At 38.1% G+C, this 21,629-nt stretch overlaps 1 protein-coding gene across 1 annotated transcript; it reads right to left on the bottom strand.

Moving 5' to 3' along the window:
- Nucleotides 1-7,912, bottom strand: LOC133643636 (von Hippel-Lindau disease tumor suppressor-like). The gene is made up of 3 exons (XM_062038307.1): nt 7,502-7,912; nt 2,372-2,494; nt 1-2,273 (listed from the first exon to the last, which is right to left on the bottom strand). Exons 1-3 carry the CDS (start codon nt 7,686-7,688, stop codon nt 2,080-2,082), a joined length of 504 nt encoding a protein of 167 aa, XP_061894291.1. The 5' UTR covers nt 7,689-7,912; the 3' UTR covers nt 1-2,079.
- Between the last annotated feature and the right edge of the window lie 13,717 nt (nt 7,913-21,629).

The raw sequence follows: 21,629 nt of genomic DNA, 5'->3' as shown, positions 1-21,629 counted from the left end.
AACAGTAGTTTCTATTTACCGAGTGGCTAAAAACATATGTTCCATTGTCACATACATCACCTAAGAACATCTACGCACACTCTTAATATGCCATGAAAAACATTATTTACTTAGGTTCCCCCACCACAAATACGTATTCTGTCACAATTTAGTATCATTTTGAGTGCATAAGTGAGTTCACACTGGGAAGTATGCGCGTTTTCTACTTAACATGCCCCAAATTGTGAGTGGAGCCCAACCTCCTTCAATAGTCTTCCTTCCAATACTTTGAAAGCAAAGTGAGGTCAATCCATAGCTATAAGCTAATGCTAGCCCGCAAAACCAGATGTTTTCGTCGGATCTTACGGTGGTCATGTGACATGCGCTACACCAACTACGTACACATTTCTGCCAGCAAGCCGTTTTGCACAGGTAATAACCAGATTTAATTTCGTAAGTTTTATCTGTAAAGTCAAAATTTAGATTTTTCATAAGACAAAAAAAATGAAACAGTAGTTTTATTTACAGAGTGGCTAAAAACATATGTTCCATTGTCACATACATCAGCTAAGAACATCTACGCAGACTCTTAATATGCCATGAAAAACATTATTTACTTAGGTTCCCCCACCACAAATATGTATTCTGTTACAATTTAGTATCATTTTGAGTGCACACGTGCTTTCACACTGGGAAGTATGCGCATGTTCTACTTAATACGCCCCAAGTTGTGAGTGGAGCCCAACCTCCTTCAATAGTCTTCCTTCTAATGCTTTGAAAGCAAAGTGAGGTCAATCCATAGCTATAAGCTAATGCTAGCCCGCAAAACCAGATGTTTTCGTCGGATCTTACGGTGGTCATGTGACATGCGCTACACCAACTACGTACACATTTTTGCCAGCAAGCCGTTTTGCACAGGTAATAACCAGATTTAATTTCTTATGTTTTATCTGTAAAGTCAAAATTTAGATTTTTCATAAGACAAAAACAAAACAAAACAGTAGTTTCTATTTACAGAGTGGCTAAAAACATATGTTCCATTGTCACATACATCAGCTAAGAACATCTACGCACACTCTTAAAATGCCATGAAAAACACTATTTATTTAGGTTCCCCCACCACAAATACGTATTCTGTCACAATTTAGTCTCATTTTGAGTGCATAAGTAAGCGCATGTTCTACTTAATACGCCCCAAATTGTGAGTGGAGCTCAACCTCCTTCAATAGTCTTCCTTCTAATGCTTTGAAAGCAAAGTGAGGTCAATCCATAGCTATAAGCTAATGCTAGCCCGCAAAACCAGATGTTTTCGTCGGATCTTACGTTGGTCATGTGACATGCGCTACACCAACTACGTACACATTTTTGCCAGCAAGCCGTTTTCCACAGGTAATAACCAGATGTAATTTCGTAAGTTTTATCTGTAAAGTCAAAATTTAGATTTTTCATGAGACAAAACAAAACAAAACAGTAGTTTCTATTTACCGAGTGGCTAAAAACATATGTTCCATTGTCACATACATCAGCTAAGAACATCTACGCACACTCTTAAAATGCCATGAAAAACATTATTTATTTAGGTTCCCCCACCACAAATATGTATTCTGTCACAATTTAGTCTCATTTTGAGTGCATAAGTGCGTTCACACTGGGAAGTACGCGCATGTTGTACTTAATACGCCCCAAATTGTGAGTGGAGCCCAACCTCCCTCAATAGTCGCCATCTCGGCTGAGTGGCGGAAGGGGAGGGACTAACTCGAGTGGTTGAAGTTCACAATTCAAAAGGAGAGAAGAAGTATTTTCCGGTAAGTGCACAACAACAGTAATAGCACGACACTGTCGAAATACGCCCCGTCAGGAACTGAGTGTGCAGTGTATATAATATACACTTTGAAGTGTACTGACGGGCCACTACGCAGCGCTCAAGAGGCTACAGGGATATTTTCCTGAGGGTCGACAATCAATTTGGAGTGCCTAGAAAAGCCATATTGATCTCATTCAGTTCCAAGTAGAGAGAGGAAATGTAGCTGACCAGTTCAGTCTTGATCTGCCGCGTCGTTGCGTCTCCGATTCTCCAGAGTCGGAGAGTCTCCCTGTGACTCACTCCCCGTGTCCTTGGATTCTCTCTATTAAATGCCGCTCTACTCGATGATTCAAGCGCCGTAGACTCTTCGCCAAACTGGGCGGATCCCCCAGCTCCTCGACGAGACTCCGCGCTATTTCCAAGCTGCCGTAGTCCCCCGGTCGTACCAGGCGTCGGATCACCTGAAGGGCGCGGTCCTTGAGGCTGTAAACTGGAGCACAGATGGATGTCAAAGACGTGGAATAAGGCAGCCCCCCTTATTCCAGGTACACGATGGCTTAATGAAGTGGTAATGGTGGCCACACTTACCTGGTAAGGTGATATTTACAAACGCAGGGCTTCCACCACCTGCTAAAGCAGGTAGGAACAGCTCTTTACCATTCACCCGCAACAGGTCATCGCTTTCTGCATCTTTAAACATCCATGGATGACCTGGGTGTCACATTCACAAGACATGTCAATACACACGCCACTGGTAAACGATCTAAATATAGACGTGTGTTTGGGGTCATTGTCCTGTTGGAACACCCAACTGCGCCCAAGACCCAACCTCCGGCCTGATGATTTTAGCTTGTCCTGAAGAATTTGGAGGTAATCCTCCTTTTTCATTGTCCCATTTACTCTCTGTAAAGCACCAGTTCCATTGGCAGCAAAATAGGCCCAGAGCATAATACTACCACCACCATGCTGGACGGTAGGCATGGTGTTCCTGGGATTAAAGGCCTCACCTTTTCTCCTCTAAACATATTGCTGGATATTGTGGCCAAACAGCTAAATTTTAGTTTCATCTGACCACAGAACTTTATCTTTGTCCATGTGATGTCCAACAGGACAATGACCCCAAACACACGTCAAAAGTGGTAAAGGAATGGCTAAATCAGGCTAGAATGAAGGTTTTAAAATGGCCTTCCCAAAGTAGATATACACATATGCCGTATTTTTCGGACTATAAGTCGCAGTTTTTTTCATAGTTTGGCCGGGGGTGCGACTTATACTCAGGAGCGACTTATGTGTGAAATTAGTAACACATTACCGTAAAATATCAAATAATATTATTTAGTTCATTCACGTAAGAGACTAGACGTATAAGATTTCATGGGATTTAGCGATTAGGAGTGACAGATTGTTTGGTAAACGTATAGCATGTTCTATATCTTATAGTTATTTGAATGACTCTTACCATAATATGTTACGTTAACATACCAGGCACGTTCTCAGTTGGTTATTTATGCCTCATATAACGTACACTTATTCAGCCTGTTGTTCACTATTCTTTAGACATTTTAAAATTGCCTTTCAAATGTCTATTCTTGGTGTTGGCTTTTATCAGAATCAGAATCAGAATCAGAATAGTTTTATTGCCATTGTTTGAGAACGGGTTCACAAACTAGGAATTTTTCTTGGTGCAAACGTGCGACATAAAACACATATAACACATATTTGGTATAAAAAGAGCTGTAACTGAGCTATCAGATAGACTTAGAAGGGATTCAAGGAATTCAAGGAGCTGCTGTTAGGAGTTATTGTTCATTTGCCTGATGGCCGAGGGGAAAAAACTGTTCAGGTGGCGGGAGGTGTGGGTCTGGATGGAGCGTAGTCTCCTGCCTGAGGGGAGAGGGGAGAATAGTGTGTGTCCAGGGTGAGAAGAGTCAGCTGTGATCCGACCCACACGCCCCCTGGTCCTGGAGGAGAACAAGTCCTGGAGGGATGGGAGCTTGCAGCCAATCACCTTCTCAGCAGCACGTACGATGCGCTGCAGTCTATTCTTATCCTGGACTGTGGCGCCGGGGAACCACACTGTGATGGAGGAGGTCAGGATGGACTCTATGATGGCTGAGTAAAACTGCACCAGCATCTCGGTCGGCACCTTAAGTTTCCTCAGCTGCCGCAGGAAGTACATCCTCTGCTGGGCCTTCTTGATGAGGGAGCTGATGGTCGGCTCCCACTTGAGGTCCTGGGTGATGGTGGTGCCCAAGAAACGGAAGGAGTCCACAATGTGGACGGGGGTGGGAGAGTCAATCAGGGTGAGGGGGGATGGTGGGGCTGTGACTTTCCTGAAGTCCATGATCATCTCCACTGTTTTCTGGGCGTTCAGCTCCAGGTTGTTGAGGCTGCACCAGGACGTCAGCCGGTCCACCTCTATCAAATACATTTTCCCCAAAAATGCGACTTATACTCCAGTGCGACTCATATATGTTTTTTTCCTTCTTTTTTATGCATTTTCGGCCGGTGCGACTTATACTCCGAAAATACATATTTATATATATATATAACAATATTTATATATTTATATGTATACATATATATATATATATATATATATATACATATACATATATATATATATATATATATATATATATATATATATATATATATATATATATACATATATATATATATATATATATATATATACATATATATATATATATATATATATATACATATATATATATATATATATATATATACATATATATATATATATATATATATATATATATATATATATATATATATATATATACATATATATATATATATATATATATATATATGTATATATATATATATATATATATATATATATATATATATATATATATATATATATATATATATATATATATATATATATATATATATATATATATATGTATATATATATATATATATATATATATATATATATATGTGTATATCTACACTACCGTTCAAAAGTTTGGGGTCACCCAAACAATTTTGTGGAATAGCCTTCATTTCTAAGAACAAGAATAGACTGTCGAGTTTCAGATGAAAGTTCTCTTTTTCTGGCCATTTTGAGCGTTTAATTGACCCCACAAATGTGATGCTCCAGAAACTCAATCTGCTCAAAGGAAGGTCAGTTTTGTAGCTTCCGTAACGAGCTGAACTGTTTTCAGATGTGTGAACATGATTGCACAAGGGTTTTCTAATCATCAATTAGCCTTCTGAGCCAATGAGCAAACACATTGTACCATTAGAACACTGGAGTGATAGTTGCTGGAAATTTATATAAATTATATATCAAGGACATTTCAATGTGACCCCAAACTTTTGAACGGTAGTGTATATATATGTATATAATGTGTGTATACGTGTATATCTGTATCTATGTGTGTATATCTATATATATATATATGTGCATAATATGTGTTTGTGTATATCTATATATGTGTGTATGTGTATATCTATATATGTATATGTGTACATACACACATATATATATATATATATAGATATACACATACACACATTATATACGTATATATATATAGATATACACATACACACATTTATATTTATATGTATATACACATACACACATATATGTGTGTATGTGTATATCTATATATATGTATATAGTGTGTGTATATCTATATATAAATATGTACTGTATATATGTATATCTATATATATACTGTATATATATATTGAGAAAAAGATGAAATGTTGATAATAACTAGTCACAACACAAACTAAAACACAGATGATACTGCAGAGCCCTCCTATGTCCAGAAAAGTATCTCCTGGCTAGTTGTCTATACAACATCTATCGATGTGACACTGATACCACCCTCGGTATTGCTACAGTCGACATTTGTATCGACACCCCCTCACAACGTACACAAGGCCACCTATCAATTACACAAGGCCAAGTACCAAAAGATTTTAAGATAGCAAGAGTAACTCCCCTCTTTAAAAAAGGAAGCAAATTGGAACCTGGCAACTACCGACCTGTTTCTATTCTCAGTTCCATTTCGAAAGTAATGGAAAAAATAGTTTATGAACAGGTCGATAGTTACCTTGCCACTAATAAACTCATGTACAAATTCCAATCCGGCTTCAGAACTAACCACTCCACTGACACATGCCTTCTCTATATGACTGACCACATCAAACATGAGGTGGACACGGGCAAATACAGCGGCATGGTCATGCTGGACCTTCAGAAGGCCTTTGACACCGTTAACCACGCTATACTGTTGGATAAGCTCACAGCAATCGGATTTAACAAAAACTCATGGAGCTGGATGCAATCTTACTTGGAGGGGAGGGAGCAGGTGGTAGAGGTGAACGGCACCGTGTCCCCCCCCCCCCCCTCTCGGTGAGCTGTGGAGTCCCCCAAGGCAGTATATTGGGACCTTTACTGTTCCTAATATACATAAACGACATGCCATCAGCATGCGACTGTGAATTGTTTTTGTTTGCGGGTGACTCTGCCCTGCTGGTATCCGGCAAGGACAAGTCACAGGTGGAGAAAATCTTCAGTGGTGAACTCTGTAGAACTTGCACCTGGCTCGCTGACAACAAGCTATCCATACACTTGGGTAAAACAGAATCCATCCTGTTTGGGTCCCACATCAACCTTAAGAAAGTCCATGACTTCACCATAAAAGTGGGTGACATTGTTATCACCAGGAAAGATGAGGTCACCTACCTAGGTTCCATTCTAGAGGCTAACCTTTCCTGTGATAAAATGGCAACCAAGGTAATCAAAAAGGTTAACCAAAAGCACCATGAGGATTCTGGCGGGAACTCTCGTTCAACCCTTTTTCGATTACGCATGCACCTCCTGGTACCCTAGCACCTCCAAAACCCTCAAATCTAAACTCCAAACATCCCAGAACAAGCTAGTCAGGTTACTTCTAGACCTCCACCCCAGATCCCACCTCACTCCTACCCACTTCTCTAAAGTGGGCTGGCTCAAGGTGGAGGACAGAGTTAAACAACTTGCACTGAGCCTAGTCTATAAAATCCGCTACACCTCCCTGATACCGAAGTACATGTCAAACTACTTCCTTAACGTAAATGACCGCCATAACCACAACACCAGGGGGAGCTCCACTAACCACGTTAAACCCAGATTCCGAACTAACAAAGGTCTTAACTCATTCTCTTTCTATGCCACATCAATGTGGAATGCGCTCCCAACAGGTATAAAAGAAAGGGCATCTCTATCCTCCTTCAAAACCGCAATAAAAGTTCACCTCCAGGCAGCTACAACCCTAAACTAACACCCTCCCCGGATTGCTAATAATCAAATGTAAACAATCAAATGCAGATACTTTTTCTTATGCCTTCTGATCTCTCTCTCTCTCTCTCTCTCTCTCTCTCTCTCTCTCTCTCTGTCCACTACTTGATGTCCATATCCTACCCCCCCCCCCTCCACACCCCTGATTGTAAATAATGTAAATAATTCATTGTGATTATCTTGTGTGATGACTGTATTATGATGATAGTATATATGATAGTATATATCTGTATCATGAATCAATTTAAGTGGACCCCGACTTAAACAAGTTGAAAAACTTATTCGGGTGTTACCATTTAGTGGTCAATTGTACGGAATATGTACTTCACTGTGCAACCTACTAATAAAAGTCTCAATCAATCAACCAAAGGGCTGTACTGTACCGACGTAAGTTGTCACTCTTCGTCCGGTTCTCGGCTGCAAGTCGTTGTACGGCCGCGGCTCCCCGCGGAAGTCTATCCACAGCGGCTGCACCAGGCGGGCACTGCGGTTACAGAAGACAACAGTGATGGGGATGCGAGTGTTGAGGGAGCGGACCAGAGGCAGAGACTGATCCCCGTCTGCAGACATCCTGGATCATTAGCGACGATGCTAACTGCTTTTTGGACCACGAGTAGCCGTCGAACCAACGCTCACTGGTCTAAAAAAAACACGAGGGATGTTAATTTAACTGGCCCGCTTGGTTGAAATTATTACAAAAACAAAAACATAAACGCTCAAAAAACTACAAGAGCGCTGGAAGTTCGAGCCTTTAACGCAGCCTGGATGTTTACTTTCCCATTTCCGGGTGCAAGTCACGTGGTTGGGTAAGGCGATTGGTTAACACGGCCATGTCGTCAGTGTGACGTCACCAAACATTTTTTTCCCTTCAAACTTTATTTTAATAACAGTAAAATAATTTAACAATTAAATTAACGAAAACCAACAATTTGATACACTAACAAGAAGTTGTAACACATAAAGGAAAAAGAAACACACGAAAAAAATTATATATATATCTATATATATATATACTATATATATATATATATATATATATATATATATATATATATATATATATATATATACTATATATATATATATATATATATATATATATATATATATATACTATATATATATATATATATATATATATATATATATATATATATATATATATATCTATATCTATACATATATATATATATATATATATATATATATATATATATATACTATATCTATCTATCTATCTATCTATCTATCTATCTATCTATCTATCTATCTATCTATCTATCTATCTATCTATATATATATATATATATATATATATATATATATATATATATATATATATATATATATATATATATATATATATATATGTAACTGCTGTGTACCCGTCCCGCCAAGAACCCACACACAGGCTGGATTGGATGATGTGGTTCTTTACTGGTAGCTGCAATGAGTGATCAGAACGCACTTACACACAATATGTGGTTAGCACCTCTGCTGCTTTCGATGTCATTAGCACATACTTGCCAACCTTGAGACCTCCAATATCGATAATGTTAGGTCACAGACAGCACTATAGGAAGTGATCACTAGCCAATCTTCATTCACATAAACATAAAGCAAAGGACAGGAAGCACTAAGAAAGAAGGAAGATGGAAGTATAGTCATGGTGACTGGGGACCATTGAGGGAAATGACAGACATGACATTAAAGGAAGTGGATATAAATCAAGATATAGAACAACTTATTAGAGATATTACAAAGTGCATAATGGAAGCAGCCAAACAGAGCATACCAAGGAGTAGAATAGGGAGAAGAAGGAAGATGGTGGACACAAGCGTGCACAGACGAAATAAAAGAAGGGAATAGAGCATTTAGAATATTAAGAAGAACACATCATTTTCAAGATATGATCCAGTATAAAAGGCACCAAACTAAAGTAAGGTAGGTTATTAAAAATAACATTTTATGAATGACTAGATAGAACTACTCCTTTAGGCCAAGTGTGGGGAATGATCAAGAACAAGTCAGGGATCAGAAGTCAACAAGTCATACCAAAGACTATAAAAATGGGACCCATTACCTCCCTGCTTGGCACTCAGCATCAAGGGTTGGAGTTGGGGGTTAAATCACCAAAATGATTCCCGGGCGCGGCGCCGCTGCTGCTCACTGCTCCCCAAGGGGATGGGACAAATGCAGAGGACAAATTTCACCACATCTAGTGTGTGTGTGACAATCATTGGTACTTTAATCTTAATCTTAATCAACATAAATATCATGTGATGAAAAATGGCACACAGTGTGTGGTAGAAAATAAAGAAAAAGCAGAACTTTTAGCAAAGACAATTGTTAAAGTGCACAGTACTTTAACATTGACAGCGTAACTTCCTGTCAATGAGAAAGGACACAAAGAAAAAGGCTCAGCTTCTGCTACCGGAGTTTTTGTTAAATCTGAAGATTTTGACCACTGATTTGCGATCACAGCCACAGGAGAGTCACCTGGCATCTTCCATCTGATTTTGGTCAGTTGAGAGGCACGGATACGCTGAAATAAGGCGAGTTGGAAGAGCCGTTAGCCTCAAGCCAACGGCGCCTTGCCGCAGTTCAAAGCGGTTGCCTAGCAACCAAAAGCTACGGCGAGTCTACAGCTGTTTTAAAGTGATTCCGACGTCGCAGAGTGATATAAGTTGACAGGCTGACACCTCAAATTGATCTCTGAACGGCGCAAGGTACGGAATTGTTGAAAAAACAAGTTAAAAGTGCCGCAAGTCGCTAAAGAAGTAACTGCAGTTAAGACAGAGGCACTGACGTCAGCGACTGCCGCGATGCGAAAAGCTAAAGGAAAGATTGAAATCCTGAAACGTTCGGGGTCAGCTGACACAGAACACAAATGGGAACAAGATTTGAGGCTGGACACAGGACATGATGGGAATCAAGAGGCGATACTACAAAAACTTAACGAAATGAAAGAAGAAATTAAAGAATGGAGAGTAGAAATGAAAGAAGAAATGAAAGAAATGAAAGAAGAAATGAAAGAAATGAAAAAAGATCTGAGAAAAGCAACAACAGAACACAAACAAGATGTGAAAAGTCTGCAGCAGCAAAATACAGAAAGTCTGCAAACTCAGAACATCTCCAGAAAAAATGAAGCCACTGAAATGAGCAAACAAATGAAGACCCTTCAAGAAGACAACAACATGCTGAGGAATATTATAGATGAAATGGATCAGGATAAACGAATGAATGATATCATCGTGACAGGGCACCGAATTAAACCAAGATCCTATGCGAAAGCTGTGAATAATGAAGGTGAACCAGATGAAATGGATATGGTCTCAGCAGAACAGCAAGTGGTCAACTTTCTGCAATCAAAGGAAATTGAAATGGACATTAATACCATGGAAACATGCATCCCACTGAACGGAAGAAACAACAACGCCACTCCAGTCGTGCTCGTGAAACTCGTAAACAGAAAATCTAAAATGGCATTGCTGAGACAGGGAAAGAAACTGAAGGGAACAAATGTGTACATGAATGAGCATCTCACAAAACGTAATGCTGGAATCGCCAAGAAAGCACGCGACTTGAGAAGGCAAGGAAAAATCCAGGGAACTTGGAGCGCCAACTGTAAAATCTACATCAAGCTGAATGGAGGTCCAGAAGCAAGAGTAATTGTTGTCCATGACATCAAGGACCTGGACAATTTTTAAAGTTTACACAGCTACCACAACAACGATGATAATGGACTTTGACAGAAAACAAGCACCTAAATTCAGCATCGACACTACTATGTTCCAAGGGACGACTAAACAAGAGGACCTAGATTGAGGATTGCATCCACCTACACTTATAGAGATTATTGAAACAACATCAAAGATTGTTGAACAAGAAAATATGGAACTAAAAAATTTCTGCAACAAAGATCACAAAAACTAGGATTTGGAAAATGATATAGATCCAGATACAAATGTTTTCTCCCACATCAGTAATAATTGTTTTTATTATACAGATGATCAATATAATAGCAACATTAAATGTGATAACAAATTGTCAATTATTCATTTTAATAGCAGAAGCTTGTATGCAAATTACAATAACATTAAGAACTTTTTGGAACACATCAACGAACCCTTCAAAGTGATTGCTGTCACAGAAACATGGATTGATGATAAAAAAGGAATAGATTTTGATCTGGAAGGATATGAACTAAACTACATCAACAGAAGCAACAAAAATGGAGGAGGAGTAGCTGTGTACGTGATGAAGAACCTGAACTACAAAGTGGTAAAAAAACATGTCATTTGCTATAGATAATATCTTAGAATGTATAACCATTGAAATATGTCAGGAAAAAAGCAAAAACATATTCATTAGTTGTATATATAGATCACCTAAGTCAAGTATAGAAACATTTGAAGAATGGATCAAGGCAACTTACATGGACAATGGTCAAAGAATAATGTTCTTATGTGGTGACTTTAATATTGACTTATTGAACCCCAACAAGCAAAAGTCTATTGATGACTTCATTGATACAATGTACAGCATCAGTCTATATCCTAAAATCACAAAGCCAAGCAGACTCACAGGACACTGTGCCACGCTTATTGATCATATTTTTACCAATGATTTTGATAATAACACTACAAGTGGTCTACTTATAACCGACATTAGTGATCATCTGCCAGTTTTTACAATATATGATGGAAACTACAAGAAGAACATGGAAGACAAAAGGACATTTCGAAGACTATGCACAGAGAAGAGGATGATTGCTTTCAAAAATTGAGCTACAAAAGCAAGATTGGGACAATGTGTACAAGGAAAAAGAGGTTGATGAAGCATATGAACATTTCTTAAACAAGTTCATAATACTTTATGACAAACATTGTCCATGGATACAAGTCAGTAATAAGCAGAGAAAGAATAATCAACCATGGATGACAAAAGGATTAAAAAATGCTTGTAAGAAGAAGAATACACTATATAGAAAATTTATAGCACAAAGAACTACAGAGGCAGAAATTAAGTACAAAAAGTATAAAAACAAGTTAACAGACATACTACGATCATGTAGAAAATAATATTACAGTGAATTATTGGACAGGAACAAAAATAATATGAGAGCAACATGGGGCATCCTCAATAGCATTATTAAAAATGGCACTAAGAGGGACTACCCTCAATACTTCTTAGACGGAAATTTAAAAAAATGACAACATAAAGGAAGTAGTTGAAAGCTTCAATAATTATTTTATAAATATTGGACCAAAATTGGAAGAAAGGATTCCAGACCCAGTTTCAATTGAGGACTATAATGATACCATAGAGCGAAATCCCAACTCCATGTTCCTCAGTAATGTGACACAGGAGGAAATAGTTACAATTGTGAAAAAATGTAAATGTAAGACTTCAACTGATTGTAACGGAATTGATATGGAAACGATAAAAAAGGTTATTGAAGAGATCTCAGGACCATTAATGTATATTAGTAACCTATCATTTCAAACAGGTACATTTCCAAACAAAATGAAAATAGCTGAAGTTGCACCAATTTATAAGACTGGAGACAAACATCAATTTACAAATTATAGACCTGTTTCTTTACTTCCACAATTTTCTAAAATCATTGAAAAACTGTTGAATAACAGATTAGAGAGTTTCATAAATAGAAATAGAATACTCGAAGAGAACCAATATGGATACAGAGCTAATGTTTCAACTTTGATGGCTTTAATTGAAATGACAGAAGAAATTACCAATGCAATAGATAGTAAAGAATGTGCAGCAGCAGTGTTGTTGGATCTAACTAAAGCATTTGACACAATTAATCACAATATTTTCATCAAAAAACTAGAACGATGTGGCATCAGAGGGTTAGTCTTAAACTGGATAAGAAGTTATTTAACCAACAGGAAACAATACGTGAAGCTAGGCCAACACACTTCTACAACACTAAATATATCCTGTGGTGTACCTCAGGGATCAATACTAGGACCTACATTATTCAATCTCTATATAAATGACATTTGTAAAGTTACAAAAGATTTAAAGTTAGTATTATTTGCGGATGATACAACAGCGTTTTGTTCAGGAGAGAACACACAGGAGATAATACAAATAATAACAGAAGAAATTAACAAATTAAAAAGATTGTTTGACAAAAACAGACTATCGTTGAATCTCAGTAAAAGTAAAATAAGGTTATTTGGTAACAGTAGAAGAGAAAGTCAAACACAAATACAAATAGACGGAAAATAAATTGAAAGAGTAAATGAAACCCAATTTGTAAGTATAATGATTGATGATAAATTGAACTGGAAATCTTACGTAAAAAATATACAACATAAAATAGCGAGAAACACGTCAATAATGAATAAAGCAAAACATGTTCTAGATAAAAAATGACTTCAAATTCTCTACTGCTCACTAGTGTTACCATATCTGAGCTACTGTGTAGAAATATGGGAAATAATTACAAAAGTACACTTCGTTCATTAACTGTGTTACAAAAAAGATCAGTTAGAATAATACATCAAGTTGGATATAGAGAACATACAAATCCTTTATTTATTCAATCAAAGATACTGAAATTCCACCACATAGTGAATTTGCCAACAGCTAAAATGATACACAAAGCAAACTATAACCTGCTAGCCAAGAATATACAACAATTCTTCTCAAAAAAAGAGGAGAAATATAATCTTAGAGAAAAATGTAATTTAAAACATTTGTATGCACGTACAACACTTAAGACCTTCAGTATATCAGTATGTGGAATTAAATGATGGAATGGATTAAGCAAAGCAATCCAACAATGTACTAATATGATCCACTTCAAGAAACTCTTCACACTTAAAGTGTTTACAAAGTACAAAGAAGAAGAACCATGATAAACATTCTCAATTTATTTAATTCATCCATTCTTTCACTCTCAAAATAATCTTACTTATCTCATCATATGAAATGTAACTTACTTCTCCAATTATTTTTTATTTATTTATTTTTATTGTGATTACTTATGGAGTATATTGTGAATACATTGAGAACAGGAAGTGAACAAAAGTTTTAGCAACTGTTATGTAAAAGAAAAGGGGTAGGATTAAATAAGCTCCGCTTCTTCCTACTCCTTTTCCAACATGTTGAAAAGAGAAACTGGAAATTGTGATGTATCATGTTGTATGCATGCATGTTCAAAATAAACTCAAACTCAACTTAGTAATGATCATTTGAGAAATGTAGAAAAAGAAAAGAGAAGAAACAATTAGTGTAAATATTGGGGAAATGATGGAAGAAAAGGATAATGGCTTTACTAACACTATAGATGTGACATTTTATTTCAATAATATGCTTCCAATATTGAAAAAGGTTAAAAATACGACACCAGGAAAAGACCAGGTGAGTTACCAGATGATCAAAAACTTAGGTAACATCGGCAAAGAAGTGGTCTTGAAATGATATAATAGGATATATGAAGAAGGAAAATGAGCAGCTGAGTGGAAAGAAGCTGTAATAAATTCCAATATGCAAACCAGGGAAAGACCCGGAAGAGGCATGTAATTATAGGCCCATAGCATTGACCTCACATTTGGGTAAAGTTATGGAAACAATTATTAATGAAAGACTAGTGTATTATTTAGAGTCAAAAGAAATAATAAAAAAGTACCAAAGTGTATTTGGTAAAGCAAGAAACACAAAGGAGCAGCAGTGCAGCTGGAAGAGGAAATTAGAAAAGGACAAATAAATAAAACAAGTATAATTGCAGTATTTTTTGACATAGAGAAAGCTTATGATATGTTGTGGAAATGTAGTGAGTCTTAGTCTGCGTTGTGTAGTTTGTTAAATAAAAGACACTTCACCATGCCGTCGTTTCACCATTTATTGATGACCTGTGTTGGAAACACACAACACACACTTGCTTTGCTTATGGTTGTCCATCGAGTCCGATGACGACATCCACTTCTATCGGTGAGTTTGTTGGTGGCTGAATAGCCCTATCCTGGATAAACAAACCCTACTGCAGGTAGGGCATGTAAATGTGGTGGTGGTGGTGGTGGAAACGGCAACCGTAGGTGTATGCCTCCTGACTCTTCTCTCCTGTCTCCTGGCTGTCCTATCCGCCTCCAGCAGGCGGGTGCCATCCTGGCACAGCTGACGCCAGGTTTTACCATCAGCAGTCACACCCTCCAAGGCCTCAGGTCTGATTTTACACTTCCTTAGTGCAGTCTTCAGCTGGTCTTTATATCGTTTCTTCTGCCCTCCAGCAGAGCGACGACCATGGTGCAGCTGGCCGTATAACACTTTGCGAGGCAGGCGGTCTGAGGGCATCCTTACTACGTGGCCCAGCCATCGTAGTTGGTGCAGGGTGATCATGGCCTCAATACTCCTGCAGTTGGTTTTTGAGAGTAATTCAGAATGAGGCACACGATCACGCCATGTGATCCCCAGGATGCGCTGAAGGCAGCGTATGTGGAACTGCTCTAGGGCCTTGATGTGGCGACTGTAGGTTACCCAGGCTTCACAGCTGTAGAGGAGGGTAATGAGGCAGATAGCTTGATAGACCCGATGCCTGAGTCTCCCAAAAGCTGCCGTTCTGGACCTCACTATCAACAGTGTTGTCATCAGAAAGAATGCTCCCCAGGTATCTGAAGGATGGAACGATTGCTATTTGTTCTCCAGAAACAGTGAAGACAGGTGATGTAGATGGCTTGTTGGAGCTCCACTGGCAAACTACTTCCGTCTTGTTGGTGTTGACGGTCAGTCCCATCCTGCTGTACGCTCTCACCGCAGCCGCAAGAACAGACTGAAGGTCTTGTGGGCTGTGAGATACAAGAACACAGTCATCTGCGTACTACATCTCAACAATTCTCTCCCTCTGCAGTTTGGTGGTAGCCTGAAGCCTCCTGATATTAAAGAGCTTGCCATCTCGACGAAAGTCCACTGTCACACCGCTGCTGTCCTCAATCTCCTTGTGGAGAAACTTGGTAACACATAGCAAGAAGATGTTAAAAAGCACTGGTGGTAGTACACACCCCTGCCTTACTCCTGTATGTACAGGGAAGGGGGCAGACTCTTGACCTCCTATGGTCACTTGAGCAGTCATTCCATCATGAAACTGACGGAGGACGTTAACGAACTTAATGGGACAGCCAAACTTGAGGAGGACTTCCCATAGAAGTTCTCGCTGAACAGTGTCGAAGGCTTTGGAGAGGTCGACAAAGGCCATGAATAGGTCCTGATGTTGTTCCCTACATTTTTCCTGCAGCTGTCTAGCTGTGAAAATCATGTCCACTGTGCTCCTATTCTTTCTAAACCCGCACTGTGATTCAGGCAGTATCGACTCAGTGATGTTATTAATCAGCCTCTGGAGCATCACTTTTGCCAGAACTTTACCGGCAACATCAAGGAGTGAAATGCCCATACTGTTGCCACAGACAGCCTTGTCACCCTTGTTCTTGTAGATAGTGACAAAATTGGCGTCTCTCCATTGTTGTGGGACGTTCTCTTCAGCCCAGACCTTTGTGATGTACTGGTGCAATGTTCTTGTGCAGAAGTATCCTCCTTGCTTCAGTAGTTCAGCCAGGATGTTGTCATTACCGGGGGATTTGTTGTTTTTTAGGGAGCGGGTAGCTGATCGGACCTCCATGAAGGTTGGGGGCTCGTCCAGATTGTGCATGACGGGAAGTGTAGGCAGTTCATCCAGAACAGTGGGGTCTGCATCAGATTCCTGATTCAACAGGGTGCTAAAGTGTTCCGCCCATCTCAGCAGGATGCTAGGTTGGTCCTTCAAGGTTGACAGGCCGTCTGCTGTTTTCAGGGGAGTGGTGCAGCGGTTAGTTGGGCCGTAGGTCTTCTTGACAGCATTGTAAAAGTTGTGCATGTCATTTTTATCGGCAAGGGTTTGGATTTCATGTGCCTTTTTTCTCCACCACTCATTCTGCATCCTCCTAACAGCCCTTTGCACTTCTCCTCGAGCTCTCTGCCATTTCTGCCTGGCGCTACTGGATGAAGGGTTCTCTAGGGTTGCCCTGTGTTCTTTGTGCATATTCTTTAACAGGACATGGATGGTGTCCGAGTTTTCATCAAACCAGTCTTGGTGGTTCTTGCTCTTGAAGCCGGTTGTTTGGGCTGCTGCCTCATAGAGAGCCGAGCTGATAGAGTTCCAGTTCTGGTCGATAGAGTTCTCAAAAGAGTTCAAGGAAGACTCCACCTCCCCAAGTTTCTCAGCCAGGGAGCGGCGAAAGTCATTTCTTGGATCAGGGTTTTCCAAGCGGGCGCAGTCTAGCTTCTTCCTTTTGGGTCCTCGCCGTCTCAAGGGGGGGCGCACTTGCATGTGGACATTGGTCATAATCAAATGATGATCTGTCCAGCACTCTGCACCTCTCATGGCACGGGTGATGAGGACGCCTTTGATGTCACTACGCCTCACTATGATATAATCTATGATACAATCTACACACACACACACACACACACACACACACACACACACACACACACACACACACACACACACACACACACACACACACACACACACACACACACACACACACACACACACACACACACACACACACACACACACACACACACACACACAGCTCCTGTGTGGTGTAAATAGCATGCGTAAATGCGAGCAGTCAAACAATTCACACAGTCGACACTCTACTTCTTAATTAACAGAATTGTGCAGAGAAACAACTTAAAACAACACATCAATTGTATCCACACCATTATCGTGTTAACTTTGCAAGTATTTAAGAAGGTTTAGGAAGAATATTTACAAGAGAAAGTGCAGAAACACGGAGCAGTGAAGAACTATTACCTTCCATCTCAAAAATCCGAAGCAAGAAGAAGTAAACAAACGAAAAAACAGCAAAGACACTTCCCGCACCGTACATCCGGTTCTTCAAAAATAAAAGCGATACTTCAAAATAAAATATAACACCCTGTCTAGTTCATAATATAGCGCAGGGGTCACCAACCTTTTTGAAAGCAAGAGCTACTTCTTGGGTACTGATTAATGCGAAGGGCTACCAGTTTCATACACACTTAAATAATTTGCCAGAAATAGCCAATTTGCTCAATTTACCTTTAACTCTGTTATTATTAATAATTAATTATATTTATCTTTGTGGAAACAATGATCATCTTAATGATTTCTCACAATAAATATATATACAAACAGATAAATATCAATATGCAAAACTTTATTTTTATATTTTCTCTAAGTGCACATTTTTCAAATTGAACATTTTCAAATGATCACTTCTAAGACAGTCTTGTGAAATCACAATATCCCATTTTAACTAGCTAGCCACTAACATTTTTTAACAAATCATGAATTACTTTGCACCATGTTTGTACAAATAATAACTCATGTAAAATACAAAAGTAAACTCTCAAATTTTTAAATCATGTCACACTTTGAACTGGACACCAAATCTGTTATCTGTTTCTTTGTCAGTTAGTGGGAAGCCTGGCATTGCATGCTGTTAACTAGTGTGTTGTACTCTGTTGTGTAACTTGACACTGCAACTCTGAGTGAGTCTTGCAGATGTGCATCAGTGAGGCATGTTCTGTGTTTGTTCTTCATGAAGTTCATGTCAGAAAAGGCTGATTCACAAAGATAAGATTTTTCCTCATTGTTTGCGGAACCTTCTTAATCTTTTGGACATATGTTCACAGCAATCTGGCCTTAAGCTTAATTATGATAAATGTAAAATGTTAAGGATCGGAAATCTAAAGGGAACGTCCTTTCGAATGGAATGCAAAGTGCCTGTTTTGTGGACAAATGGACCAGTTAACATACTTGGTGTTGTTGTCCCAGAGAATCTGGAAGATCTAGGCTCAGTAAATTATGATAATCGACTGAGAAAGCTGGACAAAATTATGCAATTATGGAAAGGGAAATCCCTAACCTTGTATGGTAAAATGTCTATTGCCAACTCGTTAATTATTCCTCAATTTATTTATTTGTTTTTGTCATTACCAGCTCCATCACAAAACTTTTTTAAGATTTATGAGCGGAGGGTCTTTGATTTTGTCTGGAACGGCAAACCAGAAAAGATTGAAAGAAAGGTTTTGTACAAAGAGTATGAATATGGGGGCCTGAAACTTCTCAACCTTGAAGCTATGTGTCTGTCTTTAAAAGCATCAATTGTTCCAAAGATGTTTTTAAACATTGAGTGGTACACAAGTGTCCTGTTGGACAAAAAACATGTACTGTATCAAAATAAATTGTATCCTTTTTTACAAGTGATCCCCTTCCATTTTTCTTATGTAGAGAGTCTGCTGGGAAACATGGCGGGGTTCATAAAGGAAACAATCCACTCATAGTGGTGTTTTCAATTTTATGTGCCAGAAAAAAGAGACAATATTTTGCAGCAGTTAATATGGATGAACTCTAATATTGTAATAGATGGAAAGCCTTTCTTTTGGAAAAAATATGTTTGAAAGAGGAATCATTTTTGTCAATGATATTATCAATGAGAATGGTAAAATTATGACGTATGATGAATTTAGAGCTATGTATGGTGATGCTTGCTCAAGCTTTTCATTTTATCAACTAACTGGAGTAATTGGGAAAAGATGGAAACAATTAATTATGGAACTACTAAATTATTAGTTTGTAAACCTCTAATAAGAAATTCTAGTTGGCAAAAAGGAACTAAAATAAATAGAAAAATATATAATTTTTATTTAATAAAGAAATCTTTGAAGGCTGCCTCATACAACACATGTGGAAAATGGGAGGACTTTGTTGACTGCCCGTTGCCATGGGATGCCATATTCAAACTAATTTATAAAACTACTATCGATGTGCAAAATCGTTATTTTCAAATTAAAATTATTTATAACTTCTTGCCCACAGGGAAAATGTTAAAATGATGGAATATGACAGAGTCAGATGATTGCCGATTTTGTTGTCAGGAGCCTGAATCCACCCTGCATTTGTTTTGGTATTGTCATATTGTGTCTTTGTTTTGGGTGGAAGTTGAAAAAATGTGTTTAAGGATTGGTTTGTTTATGAAGCTTGATGTGGTTTCTGTTATTTTAGGAGAGTTCATTGACAATCATGATTTAGTCAATTTAATTATAGTACTCTGTAAAATGTTTATTTTTAAGGCCAAAAACAGATATTCACTTAGTATTACTTTCTTTAAAACATTTATTCAGTATTTTCTAACTTTAGAAAGTTACATGGTTGAAAACGATAATGATGCCAAAAAACATTAAAACAAAGATGAGAAGTCCTCAAAGGCTTATTTTGAAAGTATAATTATGTTTATAGATTATATGATATCTGTTGTTGTGTTCCCTAATTTGAGTGACCTGGACATAATCTGGACTGTACATAAATGCTTCTTTTGAAAATGTAATTTTGTTTATAAATTATATGCAATCTGTTGTGTTCCCTAATTTTTTTCTGTGTACATGAATGAAGGTGTGTGTTGCTGAGTCCGACTTGGACATTATCTGGACTGGGCCTGGTTTAAAAAACCCTTTAAACAAATCTAATTTCATTGACAACCTGGTCTGTTGAAGATAAGGCCCTTTTTTAAAAAATAAAATAAAATAAGATAAATAAATAAAAAACATTTTCTTGGATAAAAAAGAAAGTAAAACAATATAAAAATAATTACATAAAAAATAGTAATTAATGAAAATGTTAGTGGACCAGCAGCCTATACAATCATGTGTGCTTCAGGGACTGTGGCCCTTGCAGATGTGTTGTCTATGTTGTGGGAACCAGAATATTGGTAGCAGAAAGAAATAACCCCTTTTGTGTGAGTGGGTGTGGATGAGTGTGCATGGGGGAGGTTGTTTGGGTTAATGCACTGATTGAAAGTGTATCTTGTGTTTTTTCTATGTAGATTTAATTTAAAAAAAAAAAAAAAAAAAAAAAAAAAAAAAATTTCATTTTTTTTTTTTAAATTTTTTTTTTAGAACAGGCCTGCGGGCGACTCATCTGGTCCTTACGGGCGACCTGGTGCCCGCGGGCACCGCGTTGGTGACCCCTGCGATACACCATATATATGTGGATATGTTTAGGCCATGTCACGATACACCATATATATGTGGATATGTTTAGTCCATGTCACGATACACCATATATATGTGGATATGTTTAGTCCATGTCACGATACACCATATATATGTGGATATGTTTAGTCCATGTCACGATACACCATATATATGTGGATATGTTTAGTCCATGTCACGATACACCATATATATGTGGATATGTTTAGTCCATGTCACGATACACCATATATATGTGGATATGTTTAGTCCATGTCACCATACACCATATATATGTGGATATTTTGCCTTAGCCTTGAATGAACACTTGATGCATATAATCACAGCAGTGTGATGATTCTATGTGTCTACATTAAAACATTCTTCTTCATACTGCATTAATATATGCTACTTTTAAACTTTCATGCAGAGAGGGAAACCACAACTAAGTCAATTTAGCAAAAGTGTATTTATTAAACAGTT

The sequence above is a fragment of the Entelurus aequoreus genome, linkage group LG26, assembly GCF_033978785.1.
Source record: "Entelurus aequoreus isolate RoL-2023_Sb linkage group LG26, RoL_Eaeq_v1.1, whole genome shotgun sequence".
NCBI lineage: Eukaryota > Metazoa > Chordata > Actinopteri > Syngnathiformes > Syngnathidae > Entelurus > Entelurus aequoreus.
Note: the sequence above shows the minus strand (reverse complement) of the source record. Positions and strands in the feature narration are given on the sequence as shown.

Bases quoted from the DNA above. Each gene is read 5' to 3' on its own strand.
- LOC133643636 (XM_062038307.1), bottom strand. From the start codon at position 7,688: ATGTCTGCAGACGGGGATCAGTCTCTGCCTCTGGTCCGCTCCCTCAAC. The intron at 2,495-7,501 runs GTACAGTACAGC...TGTGACACCCAG, and splicing joins AAGAGTGACAACTTACGTCG to GTCATCCATGGATGTTTAAA. The intron at 2,274-2,371 runs GTAAGTGTGGCC...TCTGTGCTCCAG, and splicing joins TGTAAATATCACCTTACCAG to TTTACAGCCTCAAGGACCGC.